General features: G+C 41.3%; 1 protein-coding gene across 1 annotated transcript in view; it reads right to left on the reverse strand.

Moving 5' to 3' along the window:
* LOC102776083 (semaphorin-6B-like) overlaps positions 1-17,415 on the reverse strand; it is a 35,334-nt gene that overhangs the window by 9,534 nt on the left and 8,385 nt on the right. The window contains exons 2-13 of the mRNA XM_006786678.3: positions 9,363-9,486; positions 8,328-8,439; positions 6,737-6,797; positions 6,573-6,635; positions 3,907-4,005; positions 3,731-3,821; positions 3,344-3,463; positions 2,680-2,768; positions 2,384-2,601; positions 2,169-2,300; positions 1,784-1,933; positions 1,454-1,630 (exon numbers count right to left, since the gene is read on the reverse strand). Coding sequence (XP_006786741.2) covers positions 1,454-1,630; positions 1,784-1,933; positions 2,169-2,300; positions 2,384-2,601; positions 2,680-2,768; positions 3,344-3,463; positions 3,731-3,821; positions 3,907-4,005; positions 6,573-6,635; positions 6,737-6,797; positions 8,328-8,439; positions 9,363-9,468 — 1,418 coding nt within the window. The 5' untranslated portion in view covers positions 9,469-9,486. The remainder of the gene's footprint in view (positions 1-1,453; positions 1,631-1,783; positions 1,934-2,168; positions 2,301-2,383; positions 2,602-2,679; positions 2,769-3,343; positions 3,464-3,730; positions 3,822-3,906; positions 4,006-6,572; positions 6,636-6,736; positions 6,798-8,327; positions 8,440-9,362; positions 9,487-17,415) is intronic.

Below are 17,415 nucleotides of genomic sequence, written 5' to 3' on the forward strand. Positions count from 1 at the left end.
GAGATTTGTTTTGAGACCCCCATGTTGCTCAAGTTCCAATAATTAGTTCTACAGGTTTTGGAATCAATAAAATGACAACAGTGCCCAAATTTATGCACCTGCCTGATTTTGTTTAAACAATTATTGCAGACTTTCTGTAAATCCAATAACTTCATTTCACTTCTCAAATATCACTGTGTGTGTCTCCTATATGATGTATTTAACTGACAATTTTTATTGTAACAACCAACGATTTATACAGGAAAATAACGACTATTAACAAGGTTACCCAAACTTTTGCATCCCACTGTAAACACTTAACAATAAAGCTCTGTGCCATTGCCATCATATAAAGGGTCTCAGCTGAATTTTGCTGTCAACATGAAACAATAGTTAATTTGATTCTTTTGGTGCTTCCAAAACAGAACTGGCACATGCACTCACCTGCCACTTTGAGATTCTCATCATGGACCTGCAGCCAACATAACTGCAGCAACCGTGTGATACCATCATGTCAGTATGGACTGAAATCTCTGAGGAATGTCTCAGGCACCTTGTTGAATCCACGCCACGAGTAATTACTGCAGCCGTGAAGGCAAAAGTAGATCCACCCTGATACCAGCAAGATGTACCTAATAAAGTGGCCAGTGAGTGTACCTATAAATCACTGGTTCAGCAACGAAACATCATAACATCAAATATCCCTGATATGTTTGGCTGAATGATTTGTTGCTGTCAACCATTTCCATTATTATTTTTTAATAATAATTTTAAGGTGCAAAAAAAATGTTTTTTTATTAACATGTCATATTGGGCATTTTACACAATGCGCCAACATTTTTTGGGACAACTAAAACTTAACTGATTAATCGGTTGAATAACCTACAGATCACCTGAAGTCTGTCCTAAATAAACAAATAAACAAACAGTTGAATATTAGATACCTAGGCAATAAAAGTTTTGGCAGCTGAAAACATTTTCTAGTCACCAACTCCCTGTTGCAGCTACATTTTCACACGTAACTGCTGTGAGCAGAGTTGTTTTCAGTCGCAGTAATCAGATTAACCAGGTGCTGAGTTGACATGCGTGGACAGTGAGATTATTGGTTTGTTGCATGAGTGATTGATAGGCTGTGTTCCAGTATCCTTCAGCCCAACCGAATTTAATGAGCTGGCGTTGTGAAAGTACCACGGCTAAGACTGCTGTCACTGCTGCTGAGAAAAAAAAATGTCACCGCACTGCTTTAATTATACAGTCTGTATGACTATACCTGTGATAGATACGGTCAAAGGCATGAAAGAATAGGCTTTTACTGTGAGATGGACTTCAGAAATGTAGAAAATCTGATATTTAATTAAGTATAAATGATGAAAGTTATTGGGTGAAAAGCACTGCTGCTCTGCAGTTATCAGCCAGAAGCAGTTACAGTGACTCGATATATGCCAAGGACAAAGATATCCTGCCTCATACTCACTTATCTGGGTTGAATCCCTCCACCTCCTCCAGAAAGACGCTGCTATGAGAGACAGAATCTCCACTGGGAATCATTAGGAACTTGAGAATGGTCCCACGGGTTGAACCCAGGAACAAGACTGTACGGTTCTTATGGGGGCCAGCTTCTGTGTCCACCACCATAGACGTCAACTGGTACCTAGAAACAGAGATCATTAAAAAGAAAAAAGGTGAATCGACTACATTTCCTATCCTATCCTGGCTGTTATTTTTCAGTTTATCCTTCCCGTTTTCTTTTTTAGTTCTATGGAGCTACATGGATGCTGTTAAACAACTGAGTCACTCTGTGTACCGTCCCATAGTCTTGACCACCCAGGGTCTATGTCCCAGCAGCGGAACTGTCTCATCCATGAGCGGGTGGGTCTTGACAAAATTCAGCACCTCATCTGGGAGTGTGGTCGAGGAGCTAAATCTGGATCCCTGCACTGCGCATCCGCCTGGCCTGCAGACAGAGGGAGAAGTTGAAAAGCAGTCCGAGAGAAAAGCCAGAGGAGATTCTTTTTTTCATTTGCTCGAGGCAGTATTAGAATATTTGGTGAATAGTTGTGAAATAGAAGTAAAACTGACAGTTGGAGCTTATAGGAGGACTTTACTGAATGTGAGACAGATGCTAAAGACAGCAGCACTGCAGTACTCTGCTTACAAGTCCTGCTTACATACACTTTGCATAATAATACCTTGGTTTAGGCACGGCTTCATCTGGTACAGGTGTCCAAATAGACTCGGGGGATTTTTGCTCCTTAAAGCGTCCCTCAAAGACATGAGCGAGCTGCTGCATGTCAAACACACACACCGCAGATCCCGGGATGCTACCAAACACAGGGGGAGAAGACGGTGATGAGAAAACAAGAGCAACGTTACATTTATTTGGGTGCTACGTGTCCCGTGGTACCTGTTGGGTGGCGTGGAGAAGAGACCCAGGATGACATCTCGTCCCTGCATGCGGATGATGCCACTCGTGGCGTGCAGGAGGTTGAAGTAAAAGTGCGAGTCTCCGGGGACGGAGCAGTTGAGCCGCGCCTTTAGAAACGTGGTCCACTGTTTCTCCAGGACGCGCTGGGAGCCACCCAGGTCTGATTTACACACACGGGCCACGCGGGACACCATCACCTAGAATAAGAAGGGAAAGTTTAACAAAAACCCTTCAGACTAAGCAAGAAGAAGAAAGGAGAAAGGGAAGGAGAGCACCTTCTCCAGATGATGAAACTCCATGGCCATCTCTCTGAAGAAGAAGTAAATATGGGGCCCCCACTCCATGGCACTCACAAAGTAGGGCTCTGAGAAATTCAAATGAGAAAAACACCACAATCACAGTTACAGCACAGTCCCTGAAGTCAAACAAGGCTCCGCAACCCCTGATATGGTGCTGCAGTGAGAGTCGCATCAACATGAACCGCTGCTGTCCACCAGCCTCGCTCATTAAATATACATGTCCTCTTTAATTTATCGTTGTGGGTTAAGATTATACACATTACTTATCATTTATTTATCCAGCACTGTGCCAGCTTTGACCTGCCCCGGCTTGTTTTCTTCTCCATGGAAAACAGGCGCTTCGCTGCTTGGTCCAAGGCTTGTTAAAACCTCGAATCTGTGGAGTCTGACTAACCTCAATACATCACTCTGCCCGGACATGTTCCACTTATGATAAAAATCGATAAAACGAGAGCCTAATCGTGTCTGGTTTTGCCAAATTTAGCTTGCTATTTAACTCGCCCAAATTGTCTTGTGCACCTGCGAGCCACTTACCAAAAGATAGCAATGACAGTTTTTCAATTCTCTCTTATTTGTTTTGTGATTGTCTCTTTGTCTGGCTCTGGAGGGACATTTTCAATATGTCTGTTTCTAAAAGTACCTCGGAACCATTTGGAGTCGTGCTTGACTGTGCGGAGGGCAGGGCTGTCGCCGAGGCTGCGATAGATCACTGCGTCGATGGCCAGGAAGTCTGTCACGGTGCCCGTAAAGAGACTTCCATCTGACGGAGAGACGCAGGGAGAGAGGAAAGGAGGAGATTAAGAAGGAGGAGAAGAAGAAAAGAAGGTGAAGATACAGATAGAGCGATAGCACAAGGTCGGGAAGATTAAAACCAAACAAGCAATGCAGCGAGAGGTCTGACTATAAATCATTTGCAAAGGTAAACACAAGGGCACAGACGTTTCAATGTCTGGAGCTGGAAACTGAGTCTGATGTCGGCAACAAAAGTGACATTTTTCATCTTTACAGAGCAAAGCCGAGATGCTACCTGCAAATAAAGCCACATTGGCATGTCGTGGATCATATGGGCACCGTGCCATCCCACTGATAGGCTCTCCCACCATTTCTAGACTGTCTCTCTGCAAGAGGAATAAAAGAAAAAAAAGATAAACCAACTGGCAGATACACAAAGAAAGGCTGGATGACAGATAGACGGATACTAACAGTGTAGTTGGCACACAGAGGGTTGAAGGCATTTGTTCCGCATACAAACAGTCCACCGTCCTGCTTGAGTAAAACCTTGATGAAATTACGACACTCTCCCTGTAGAAAAAACAAACAGACCAAACAAAAGGAAATTATTATTACAGAAGGAAGGGGGGTAAACCTACAGGGCACTCAAGGTGACAAAGAGGGCTTTGAACAAAGCCGCTACAAGACTGTCAGTGTGAAGTATGAAGAATGCAGCTTAAAAACAGCCCTGAGAGAAAATAACACTCTCAACCCCACTCCATCTGGAAGAACAACAGGATGGGCACTTTATAGTAGTCTTCAAAGAGGAGGCTGCTGATTGAAGTTTAAAGATGCTACCAGAGAGTCGGAAACTTGATGATCCTTTCCTCCCTCTGTGATAGTATTTTACCACAATGTCTGATGGCGTGAACTTGAAAACACAGAAAAAATACCTGTGCAGATAGACAATCAACACTTGTGCTTTTCCGCAGCTCCGTATTTATTTGTCAGATTAGAAATAACTGACAGGATCGCTTCCCTTGAAATCACTTTCTTGTCAAGAGTCTCATGCCAGCTACATTGGATTGGCTTAAAGACTGAGAACAGGAGAGCACAGCTATTCCAGCACTGTCCAAGATCAGTTGCATCCACCTACCACCACCACCTCTATAACATCATTCATATATCTCATTTGCTTAATCTCAAAACTCAGAACTACCAGAGATAGATAGATAGATAGATAGATAGATAGATAGATAGATAGATGTTTCAGTGAATTGTTGAGGCTTTTACCCATTTTTCTAGAAAATACAAAGAAATGAAAGTTGGCACAAGAGTTTTACACAAGCCCGTAAAAAAAAAAAAAAAAACTTTATCCAAAAAACGATTTAATTCCTTCTTTTGTAATTACAAAAATATTACCAGGAGCAAACTACAGTAATTGCTGTTAAATTGTCTAAAAAGATTATGTGTGTGTCACAAATTATAGCTAATCTGCAAGGATGCATTTGTGTGTAAGATAGGAAGAGGACAGATGGAAATGAATGATTTAAATTTAACTTCTAAAGGGAAAGGATAGAAGTTTAATACTTATCAAGAGCTACCCCTTTATATAAATAGAAACAAAAAATACAACCTAAACTTTATACAGGCTGTCTACATTGGCATAGCTGTAGATATGTGCACAGAACAATGACAAAGGAAAATAGCTGCATCCAGACAACCCGAGTGAGTCAAGAAAACAGAAAAGCCTAAGCCACTTATTTACTGAGCCAATTTTTTCTCACATTCACATCGTTTCTTGTTTTTATACAGCCGTGTGAACTTCTGCAGTGACAAACAGGCTTTCATTGCCTCTGTGCAGTTATTCCACAGCGTTACTCCCTTGACTGTAATTCTGTGATATTTACTCTTGGTTCTTATTGCCGGTTTATTAAACATATAGTTTCCTCTCAGTGCATGATGTTTTTGTCTTCCTCCAAACAAATATTCGAAAGACTTGGGGATAATGTATGTTGTCTTGCTTGCTTTGTACATAATTTGGACTGTCTTAAGCTCAGCTGGGCAATTACATTTCTGTGAAAACTGCTGGCATAATGCAAACGAATGTAAAGTCCAAAATGTCAAACTGGTTCTTTTAATACAGCAGCTTCATTAGTGCCTGCTTACTATTAATGTTCAAAGAGCATTGAAGGTTTTATTAAATGTAATGGAAGTGGGGCAATGCTGCACACTTACCTACTGCCTCAGTGTTGATGGGGGTTTAAAATCTTATAACATGAATTAAAGAATTTTAACTAACGCAGTTCACTTGTCTGTCCTTTGTCTCACATTCTCACCACTCTCCAGTGTTAATCTGCTGGACTTTCTTTGTTTCTCCTTTTATCACAGCGTTACTTCTTGGGTTTTTTTTCTCACTCCTACATCATCTTCTCTTTCATCTGTGGTGTTTGAAGCAACACCTTTTCCCTTTTCTCATCCCTCCACCTCATTCTTACTACCTGGTGGCTGCACTGTGCTCCTAATGTCTTTCCTCCTCAGTTCTCCTCCACCTACACGCGTCCCATTGCCATCTATACGTGCCTTCCTCAACTCATTTCAATTACCGTTTCCTCCCTGAGGCTGTGTCACTCTCCCTGCTCACTTTGCTCTATAATGTCTCCCCCTGCCTTTTTGGCTTAGATTGTATTTTGCTGGTGGCATTGCTACATTTATACAATATACCCCCCATCAGATAGTTATCCTAAATTTGATCAGATTCCCTTCATAGTCCACAGCACTGTCACCTTTCACTTTATATACACACTTAGAATTGTCCCACTTTCTCTGTCTTACCCCACAGGCTGAAAATGATATATGACTAGAAAACTAGCACAATGCAGATGCTGAAGAAAAAAAAAAAACCCAACAGCTTTGAAGCTCCATGAACATCTCTTGGCCCGGGTAATGTGTCACCAAGCTGGTGTGATTAAGCGATGTGCTGATTCTGTATCAACAAGATCAAATTTGTGTAAATACCGTATGCAGGTGCGCCCAAAGGGAATAAGGTTTCTGTAACAGCTGTTGTGTCTGTCCATGCGTGTGATGGTGTAGATAGCGCTGGTGCGTGCACTAGTGGATCTCAAAGTCAGTCAAAGTGCTGTGAGCGATTATTTTACCTCGTGCTTGCCCTTCATCCGACACACTCGAATATCGTTCTTATTGGATTCCCAAGTCCTTTTCTGAAAGGGGATAAACCACAGTCAGACCTCCCTGCACGCTTGTCATGTGTGTGTGCGCACATGATTATGTTTTTTTGTTTTAGTGCATGTGTGAGTCTTACCTTGCTGTAAAACATCTCATCGCCTGCCATGTTATCCAGCTCCACTCTGTACAAGTCATCTCTGGAAACACACAGCAAGACAATCGAAAGCATCAGTTAAGCAATATGATGCAAATTGACACAATGAACCCACGTTTTTTTTTTTTTTTCAACAGATTTGAAATAATTTTCAGTTCGCTTAGGAAACTGTGAGTCTTCCCGTGCTCCGTTGTCTCATGGAGTACCACAGGGTTCCATTCTGGGCCCTATCCTGTTTTCACTTTATTTACTTCCATTGGGCTCAATTCTTAGAAAGCACAGACTCTGCAGATGACTGCCAGATTTATGTTCCTCTTAAAAAGAAAGATGGGTCATCTGTAAATTGTTTGCAAACATGTCTGGAGGACGTCAAGTCGTGGTTGGCGCTAAACTTTCTTTGTTTTAACGATTCTAAAACTGAAATAATGGTGTTTAGACCTGCCTCCACTGCTGTTCCGTGTGTTGATCTGCAATCTCTGAAATCATTCTGTAAACCAGAGATTGTTAATCTGGGTTTTAAAATGGATCCTGAACTTAAGCTTGAAAGCCAGATTGGGTTGGTTGTAAGGTCTAGTTTCCTTCATCTGAGGCAACTGGCCAAAATGAAGCACTTTCTTACGAGACAGCAATTTGAAACAGTAATCCACGCTTTTGTAACCGTTCGGCTGGATTACTGTAATTCTCTTTATTATGGGGTGAAGCGATCTTCTGTTTTTCGACTGCAGCTAGTCCAGAATGCTGCTGCACGCCTTTTAACTGGCACTCGTAGATACGAGCATATCACCCCAGTTTTATATTCACTTCATTGGCTGCCCGTGCATTTTAGGATCCATTTTAAACTGCTTTTATTTGTTTTTAAATGTTTGTCCAATGCTGCCCCTCTGTACCTCTCTTCATCCATACATACATTCCCGGTCCCTCAGGTCGGCAGACCAGCTTCTCCTGAGCGTGCCCAGGACTAATCGTAAGCTCAGAGGAGATCGGGCGTTTGCTGTGGCAGCACCAAAATTGTGGAATGAGTTGCCTTTACATGTTAGACAGGCTCCTTCCTTATCTGTTTTTAAATCGCGTTGTTGATATCTCTTAATATATTTTCTTATTAATTGTATTATTTTTAATTTTAAGATATTTTATATGTAATTTAAACTGTTTCCTCTCTGTTTTATATTTGTAGCACTTTGGTCAACATTGTTGGATGTAAGGTGCGTTATAAATAAAGATGCTATGCTATGCTAATTCATGATTGTTAATCAATACGCCGATGGTGGGTCAAAGCACTGAGCCCGCAGGACATTTTGTACAACATTCTGATGCGTTCAGAGTGAGAAGTGTTTGGACTGCTGCTGGAGTAAGGCGATTCATATTTTTCCATCTGTAAGTGTAATGTGAATAAGCAGCTTTTCACTTGACATTTAACAGGAAAGCTGAATACATCGCCATTCCAGCAAACTGCTGAAAACGTCCTCCACGGAGTGACAGCAGATGGAAGCCGTGGCATCAAAGCGAAAGCAGAAAAACATATCAGTGCGAACGCGTCAGTAACGCACAGTCGGAGGTGGTTGCTGTTGGTTACCTGGCTCCTATGTACAGCGTGCGGTTGACTTGGAGGACCGTCTGGATGTGCAGCTCCTGTCTTTGTGCTGAACGATGAGCTCGGCCCAGGAACACTGGATACCTCCTCACCACTGGCGTGAACGCACAGACAAAAAGACACAGACTAAAAAACTGAGAATTAAAATCCTTGCTCAAGGATTCTCTGACAGCTGAGGACGGAGTGGCTACTTTCCCCATCTATATATACCCAAAGTACTCAGGCAAGCCATCAAACAGCTTCTCTAACCTTCACTTTAATAGTGTCCTCACTCATTCTTGATGTTTTTGTTTCCAAAAACAAAGATAATGGGCAGAGACGAATTATGCAGCGGTTCTAGTGTGCTGAAACGCTGTTATCCTCTAAGTGAGGTTTTTTGTGCTTTTTTGCGCTGTTGTTGATGTGTGCAGCTCCACAATGAGAAAAAATGTGTGTTTAATCACTCTTGCTGTTATTTTATGATGATAAAAGGTGCTTTTTCCCTGTCTCCTCTTACCTTTGAGACAAATTAGGGAGTAAAAGATGAGGTTGAGAGAGAAGGTGGGAGTATCAGGCTACAAGAAAGTTTGGGAGAGGAGGTCTCCATAGGGAGCCCTCATCATCAGGAGACAGATTGGGAAAGCGCGTCTCTCGCTGTCCTTGACTGCAGGGGAGGGAAAGAGGACGTAGAGATCCATCTCCCCCTGTCTCCTCCCCCTCTCTCCCATCTACATCACCTCATCCAATCCAACTACCCCCCCACCTTTTCATCTTTCTCCACCTTTCAAGCTCTATTATGATCATTTCTCACACGCCACTGTGTTTATTTCGTGCCCTCTCTCATGCTTATTAATCTATTGCTGCCATGGAAAGATGAGGTGAGGCTTCTTTGTATTTGTATGCCCGGGTTGTTCGAAAGTAGCTTCACGCCAAGGCTTTGACCCTTGACCTCCAATTTCCACATCCACCGCAGAGCCATTCATCAGTGCTGCACATATACTGGTGCACAACACGTACACAAAGGCGAAGGACACATACCCTCCACAGGGACGTAGCTGAGTGGACTGGGTTCCTCTGGGAATGAGCCATCAGCCAGTTGAAGCAGCAGGAGAAGAAATGCGAGGGGTGGAGCCACAGTTGCCATGGCAGCAACACAGATGCACTGTTAACAAAGAGAAAAGGAGAGAGAAAAATTTCATTGCGCACTGTCTGTGTGTGTGTGTTCATGGCTGGGAGTGCACACGGGTATGCGTATTGGCATTCTGACAATATTTCTCAGTGCAGAGGAACAGGTGTGTGTGTGTGTGTGGTGTGTGTGTGTGTGTATGTATGTTTGTGTGCGTGTGGTGAGAGAGACAGGGTCAGAAGTGCAGCGGGGTGACTGCTGCTGCAAACCTGGATTCAGCAGGGAGCAAATGTGTTTCTATTGTCTGCCTCAGAGGTGTAACAGGGACCTATTGTCAGAAATGTCACTCCATTGTCGAAGAGTCTGAATGGAAGGGGATTCTCACAAAACGTTCACACAGAGACAAAACACTCTTGGGTGGCAATGCTTTTCTGACTAATTGTGTTTCTCTATGTACATATAAAGGCAATAAAACGGGTAATTAGCCACAAAACAGAAAAGACTAGATGGCCTTTAGAAGTAGAATAAAGAGAGAAGAAGGTAGCGACCGGGGTAAGCTGGACAATGTCTTTCTGGTTGAAAGGATGCCCTAAATCAAAGTGGAGGAAACAGATTTTGGCCTTTAAAAAGTTAAGAGGCCACATAAGGATCACACTGGTGCTAGATGCATGAAATACAGATGCAAAAATAAGTGACCAGCTGATTGCTTTAGCATGTTAGCTTTCAAACATTTGTTGATTTGCTGGGAAGAATGTGCAGCTCTTCAGCAGGAATTTGGACACCAGCCAAAGTAATGATCATATATAAACTCTGACCTGTTTATGTCACTATAACATCTCGGGCTGTTCATCATCTGTGAATTAACCAGTTGGTTCATTAAATGTGAGCGTCTTCAGAACACATGTACTAAAGGGAAAGAGGAATATTAAGAATTAAATTGTTTATTGTGCTATGGTTTTACTGGTCTGGCCCACTTAAGACCCACTTCAGAGTAATGTGGATGTCTCTAATCAGATTTCAGGGCAATTCCTTTATTATTATTGAGAGATTTCACATGCAACCATACCAGTAAATGCTAATCTCCCGGCACCCGAGGTAGCATCAGGAGATCACTAAAATTGTTAGCATTCATCCCTTTGGGTCCAGAAATGACTGCTTAAAGTTTAATTTCCATTAAATACTTGGATATTTTAATTTGAATGGCAACAAAGGACCAACAGACACACTGGAATTTATACAGCTTGTAGGGTGGGTTACAACAAAGAGTTCAAACTCTTGCAGAGACAGTGGAACAATACTGCTGCACATAAAATGTCAGGGATAAAATGTGGTAGCCAAACCATCCAACACATGTTTGAATTCGAAAGCTTTATTAGTACGCCTTTACTCAAAATGTCTATGGCTCACACTGTTAAAAAAAAAAAAACATCTTAAAAAAACGGCAATATTCCGGCAGCTGGGGCGCCAAAATACTGCCGTAAAATAATGGAAAATAACTTTCTCATGAAAATACAGTTATTTTCAGCAATGAAAATAGAGTTTGTTGTGCTAATTTCACATGGGATTCTGCCTTTTCCAAGTGCTTTTAGACATTAAATTAGGAACATTTTAACGTGATCAAACAATGAAATTAACTATAAACAAGGTCAATGAATGTGGCAATATGAATCATAATACGTAAATCTACAGACACATACAGTTAACAGTTGGTTTAAATAATAATGGATTGCATGCCCTGGGACAGACTGACAGAGGCGAGGCTGCCATATCGCACCATCGGCCCCTCTGGCCATCACCAGTAGGCGGTAGGTGAAGAGTCTTGACCACGGACACAATACCGAGCGTGTCCAAGCTGGGGCTCGAACTGGCAACCTTCTGATCATAAGGCAAACTGCCAACTCTTGAGCCACAATCGCCCTAAATAGCACTAATACTTGTGTGATGTAACACAAGTTTATAGCAGGGGTCCCCAATCCCAGTCCACGAGGGCCGGTGTCCCTGCAGGTTTTAGATGTGTCCTTGATCCATCACAGCTGATTTAAATGGATAAATGACCTCCTCAACATGCCTTGAAGTTCTCCAGAGGCCTGGTAATGAACTAATCATGTGATTCAGGTGTGTTGACCCAGGGTGAGATCTAAAACCTGCAGGGACACCGGCCCTCGTGGACTGGGATTGGGAACCCCTGGCTTATAGGAATCATGTTATATACTTTTCCATAGCATTACACTTGAATTCAACAGTTCGATCTTTCGAATAACGGACAGATATTTGTGAAATCATGATACATTTGTGAATGTATTTTAACAATCTAAATATGCATATGTACAGACAGATACATTTAATAATCATAAAATTAATAATTAATTTACATTTGAAATGTGAAGTCACAGTCTATTTACGTAACTTTAATGATATTCTAGAAGAACAACACTGTAAAATGCAGTAAAATACTTTTATATTAGGATTTTTTCCTACAGTGCAGCCATACCCGCGACCTTGTGGTTGTTAGTTCACATTCATTGGCCGATGCTTAGCGTCATGTTATTATGTGTCCCAACATCCAATGGCATGTCACATTGTTTTCATGGTCACACCCTCACCCCAGGTGCAGAGGCCTATTTCTGTTCAGGAATGTTGTGAATACTTTGAGATTTATATTAATTGCAATTCCTACCTCTACATTTATTTTTTAAAATATATAATTAGCATGGCCGTGCAATGTTTTATGTTTTATGTTTTATGTTTTTATTCCTATTAATTATATTTTATTTTATTTACATTTTATATATTTTTCCATAGTATTACATTTGAATTTAACAGATCATTCTCTCACATAACAGACAAATATTTGTGAGATTATGATACATTTCTGAATGTATTTTTACAATCTAAATATGCACATGTACAAAAAAATATATTTAAAAAACAAGTAAATTGTGTTTTACTATATTTACAGTGATGGTATGTTATTTTACCTTTGACATGTAAAATCACATTTACTTATGTAAATTTAATGATATTCTAGAAAGACAGTACAAAACTGTAAAATATACAGTAAGATATATTGACATCACTATTTTTTGGAACAGTGCAGCTGTAGCTGCCTGCGAGGTAGCACAAACTGTCTTTGATGTGGAAAATACTTTGAAAGAGGAGAGGCGATATAACGAGGAGAGAAGAAAAAAGACAAACTGGGGAGAGCATAAAGGGCGGAGTACTTGGGCTTTGTCTTGGGTTTCTAACAGAGCTGCTGTAATGCTGGGAAATGTGAAGAATGACACAATGTAAATGAAAAGAGAGGTTGGAAACGGAAGAAGAGATCTGAGCAATATCAATGCTGCTCCCATGAAATCAACCCGAATACCATGTTCCATGTTTCCCCGAGCTGCTTATTTCCTTTCTTCCTCCATCTTTCTTCCTCCATTGCACTTCGTTTCTCTACCTCTCATCTAGTCTGTACCCAGTTAAAAAAAACCTCTTACAGTTGTTTTCGGTGATAGAAAACCAGTTTGAGAGGTAAATGTGTTCGTTTCTAAGGAGATGACAACTGCTATTTGAGGCGCACAGATGTAGGGCACATATATTCGTACATACTTAAGTACACAGTAACCTGTGTTGCCAGTACTTCAGACTTTGTGTAAGATTGAGAGACATGCTGTTTGAAGACATCTGTGAGCTGATGTGGGCTAGAGGCTATACTCTGGGGCCACTTCAAATGTAATTCTAGCCCAGAGATTGTAGGTTTGACATCTCTAAGCCTGCTGCTCATCAGATGCATTGGATGAGGCCTGAGGGGGAGTGGAGGGTTTGTTTCATCTGAAACTCCTTTGGGATACCCTAGACTAAAACAGATGGAGTCAGGTTTAGGGTCAGCCTAGTTTCATTATGACCACAACACGAGGAGGGTCCACGCGTGATGCTTAAGTCTACGATGAAATTCTGTCATCGTCCGTGGATTTGAAAGATGGCTAGATGGAATTAAATGAAGTGTGTGTTCCAGTGAGATTAGCTATCATACGCCTGAACACACTGCCGTTAAACAATTGTGCTCCTTCTGTTTATCTTAAGTTTGGTGACTTACACTGCGTTTCTAAATAGACGTCTATAAATCGTAATATATATCACTGAAAGGACACGCTTTGTTTCACTCTGAGCCTGCTTGAGAATCGTCATGTTTTTTTTCTTCGCTGTGAAGAAATCCACTTATAGCTTTTTGTATATTTATGAGCTCATTACGAACAGGAAGCAGTAACCACTCTCAAGTGTTAGATGTTGCTAAATATCCAAGAATAAAAACAAATACAAACTCGAACAACTCTAGTGGTGTTTGCTTTATGTGGTTATGATTCCTGTTTACATCAAAAGTTCAACTGGATTTACGTTCAAGAAATACAAAATGAAACAAATAACTACGCGCGTCAAAATATCTTTTGCATAAAGAATTGACACATTTGAATATTTTTAATAGTATTACAAATCTGAAAGCCCCATCGACAATGATCTTATATTTCTGAACCACAGGAGCTTTTTCCTTTCAAATACACCAGCAGTAGTGATTCCCAGCGGGGTAAAAAAATACCCCAGGGGCTACTTCTGCAATTGCCAGGGGTGCCATGACAGATCAGCTCAGTGACATCTAAGAACAGGTTTGTGCAGAAAAGTTAACAGTTCAGCAATAAACAGATACATAAATAAACTGATGATTCAAGCGGACAATTGATGATCGAGAGGTGAAAACAATAGTTACATCTATGATAAAAACTAAGACTACTAAGCAACTAAGCAACTCCGTGCATTTAGGCATGTAGAAATGCTAAAGATGAGCCCTGAAATTTAAACTGAGCATCATAAGAGGAAAGAACTGTGATTTATGTGCCTTTGGATGTTCAGGTTACTGTATTTGTACCCGTAGGTAGATTTAGTCTGCAGTAGTAAGTGAGTCATCCGTGCTCATGTGCACATTTTAAATACAAACACAGACAACAGGCAACAGAAAAGCATGATACACACTCCTCAATAGATAAATTAATAATTCTAACAACAAAGAATCCACAACGCATCATGCAGGATGATGAAACTATGATTTGTTCATCTGATGATCTTGTGATGGCTGCTGGAACAAAAGTGTTTTCAAACTGAGTTGTTTTACACTTTTATAAACCTTCGTCCAGAAAGAAGAAACAGGAAGACAAAGGATGTGAGTCATCAAGTAAAATCAGACCAGCCAAACCCCGTATCTCTCTGGTGTACAGCGATGTTGGTTCAGCTGTGGCGCCTTTAAAATATCAGCCTATAAGACCATTTAACAATGTGACTGGGTGAGTTTCTGTTCTTTACAGATATGTTTCCAAACCATGACACAGAGAAAAAGGATACAAAAAGATTCAATCAAAGCATGATCAAATAAAATCATCCTGGTTTTATCACTATGGAAATGAGAGCATTTTAGACACCGGTGCCTTTTTTTGCCTCACAGTTGCTTCTAAGTTCAGCTTTTAATCAATAATTATTTCAAGACATTTTGAGACTGAAGATGCTCCACTGTCTGATCCTTAATGGACATGACCTCTTGTGTATGAATACATTTTCTAAAATCAATGATCACATCTTTTGTCTTAGACATGTTTAATGATGAATGCGGTTGCTGGTGCCAGACGGATAGCCTGGGTATTTCAGAAACTGCTGATCTACTGGGATTTTCCCACACAACCATCTCTAGTGTTTACAGAGAATAAGCCAAAACAGAGAAAACATCACGTGAGCTGCAGTTCAAATGGCTTGTTTATGTTAGAGGAGAATGGCCAGACTGCTTTGAACTGATGAGAAGGAAACAGTAACTCAAACAAATATTCATTTCAGCCAAAGTATGCAGAGGAGCCTCTCTGAACACACATATCAGACCTTGAAGCAGATGGGCTACAGCAGCAGAAGACCACACTTGAACCCACTCCTGTCAGCTAAGAACAGGAAACTAAGGTAAAACAGCTAAAACAAAATTGGACAGAAGAAGATTTTGGCTGCATCATTCTAATGGTACAACAACGCAAATGCATGGATCCATCCTGCCTTATATTAACGACTCAGGCTTCTGCTAGTTGTGTCCTGGTTTGAAGGATATTCCCTTGACTCCATCTCTTTATAACCACTGTGTATCCATCATCTTATGGCTGCTTCCAGCAGGATAACACACCCTGTCACAAAGCTCAGATCCTCTCAAACTGGTTTCTTGAACATGACAATAAGTTCATTGCACTCAAATGTCCTCCACAGTCACCAGATCTCAATCCAATAGAGCAGCTTTGCGGTGTGGTGGAATGGTAAAGTCATATCATTTATGTGCAGCTTACAGATCTGCAGCCATTGTGTGTTAATATAATCATGTCAATATGGACTAAAATCTCCCAGGAATGTTTCCAGCACCTTGTTGAATCACTGCCATGAAGAATTAAAGCAGCTCTGAAGGCAAAAACCAAAATAATTTTAACTTGCACAAAAATCTTGTGCTGCATAAAGGTGCTCTATATAATGATTGTTCTGAAAGCCTGTAAAGGCTAAAAACACACACTCCCAAACATACTAAAACCCTCTGGTAAAAGATTAATTAAGCCTGCTCATTAGAGAGTGTATTGATTAAGGTTATTGATCCATAAGATAAGCAATACGATCTGGGCCAAGCCAACTTATTAAACCTTTGCCGCTATCCAGTGCAAAGACAAAGGTACTGTTTTTTTTAATGATCTGAGTTATAAAAAAAAGAGGTTTGGGGCAACTCTTTGATTATCAAGGGCTCTGAGTTTTCCCAGCAGAGCCAAAATCCTGAATAAAGAAGTGAAAGATGAAAGACGGTTTCAATAAAAGACAAAAAGGGAGGAAGAGCGATACCACTTGCGACTGTCTTCCAGCTCATCAAGCTATAAAAACCAGACTGGTGACAGGATGAGTATCAGGAAATCAGGAGAGGAGAGGCGAGCAAGTGGAGAAGAAGAAAGGACGTTATGCTATTTGTGTCAGATCATGTTGGTGTGATAGGATTAAATGGTGTGACACTGACACTCTTATCATGGGACGCATGTAATGACGACGACAGCCGCACGGTGCAATCTAGCCTCATCAGGCAGCTCATTAGCAAATCACCTGCTAACACCCACATAATTAGCAAATCAGCGGGTCATCTAAAGGAGCGTACACACCGGCTTTCACCGCTTATCAGTTTGACCATATGTTTGGTACTCGTCACTTGTGACTGAGCATCATTTGACAGTGAGTCTTCTTCTCTGAGCTCTCGCCTGCCACAGCTGATCTGACAGGAACCAGAGGGGGTGAGCAGCATGCTGGGGACTTCTATACAACCCCCAGTATGTCAACAAGCTACGTGAAGGACATCTAGTTCGAGGATCAACTATTCAATATTTACCAATGATCCTGTCCCTAAATGCCTCAGTGGCCTTGAATACACGCTGCACATGCTCATATTTGCATGACATCTCAGCTATTAAAGCTACCGAGTGAGATCAGTACAATCTCATCCTGCTAAATAGGGAGTAAAGAGCACCATCCCTATTCACACTGACGAGCTTTGGCCATGAGCAAAGCCTGAGCAACACCCTCTAGCCCCCCCACCCAGGCACACGAGGCCGCCAACGCACACCCACACATCTACACATACAGGCAGACATCAACCCAATGCTATGACCTGTGCTGCACCCAGCTACACTACAGCCATTAATTAATCCTTTGACACACACACACACACACACAGATATATAAATATATTATGGATGAATAAAATCCAAACCCATCTTTTCATGGTGTTGACATTTTACTCATGACTGTTACCAAGCTGTGTTTTATGGTGCGATGCACCGAAGCTGTTGTTGTGATTAGGTCTTACAGGCAGAATCTTTTTTTTTTTCCTCTCAGTCTCTCGCTCACTGTTTGGCTGCGGCAGCCACTCCACTCTGT

The sequence above is a fragment of the Neolamprologus brichardi genome, chromosome 18 (genome assembly GCF_056152115.1).
Source record: "Neolamprologus brichardi isolate AB-2024 chromosome 18, ASM5615211v1, whole genome shotgun sequence".
In the NCBI taxonomy this organism is placed as follows: domain Eukaryota; kingdom Metazoa; phylum Chordata; class Actinopteri; order Cichliformes; family Cichlidae; genus Neolamprologus; species Neolamprologus brichardi.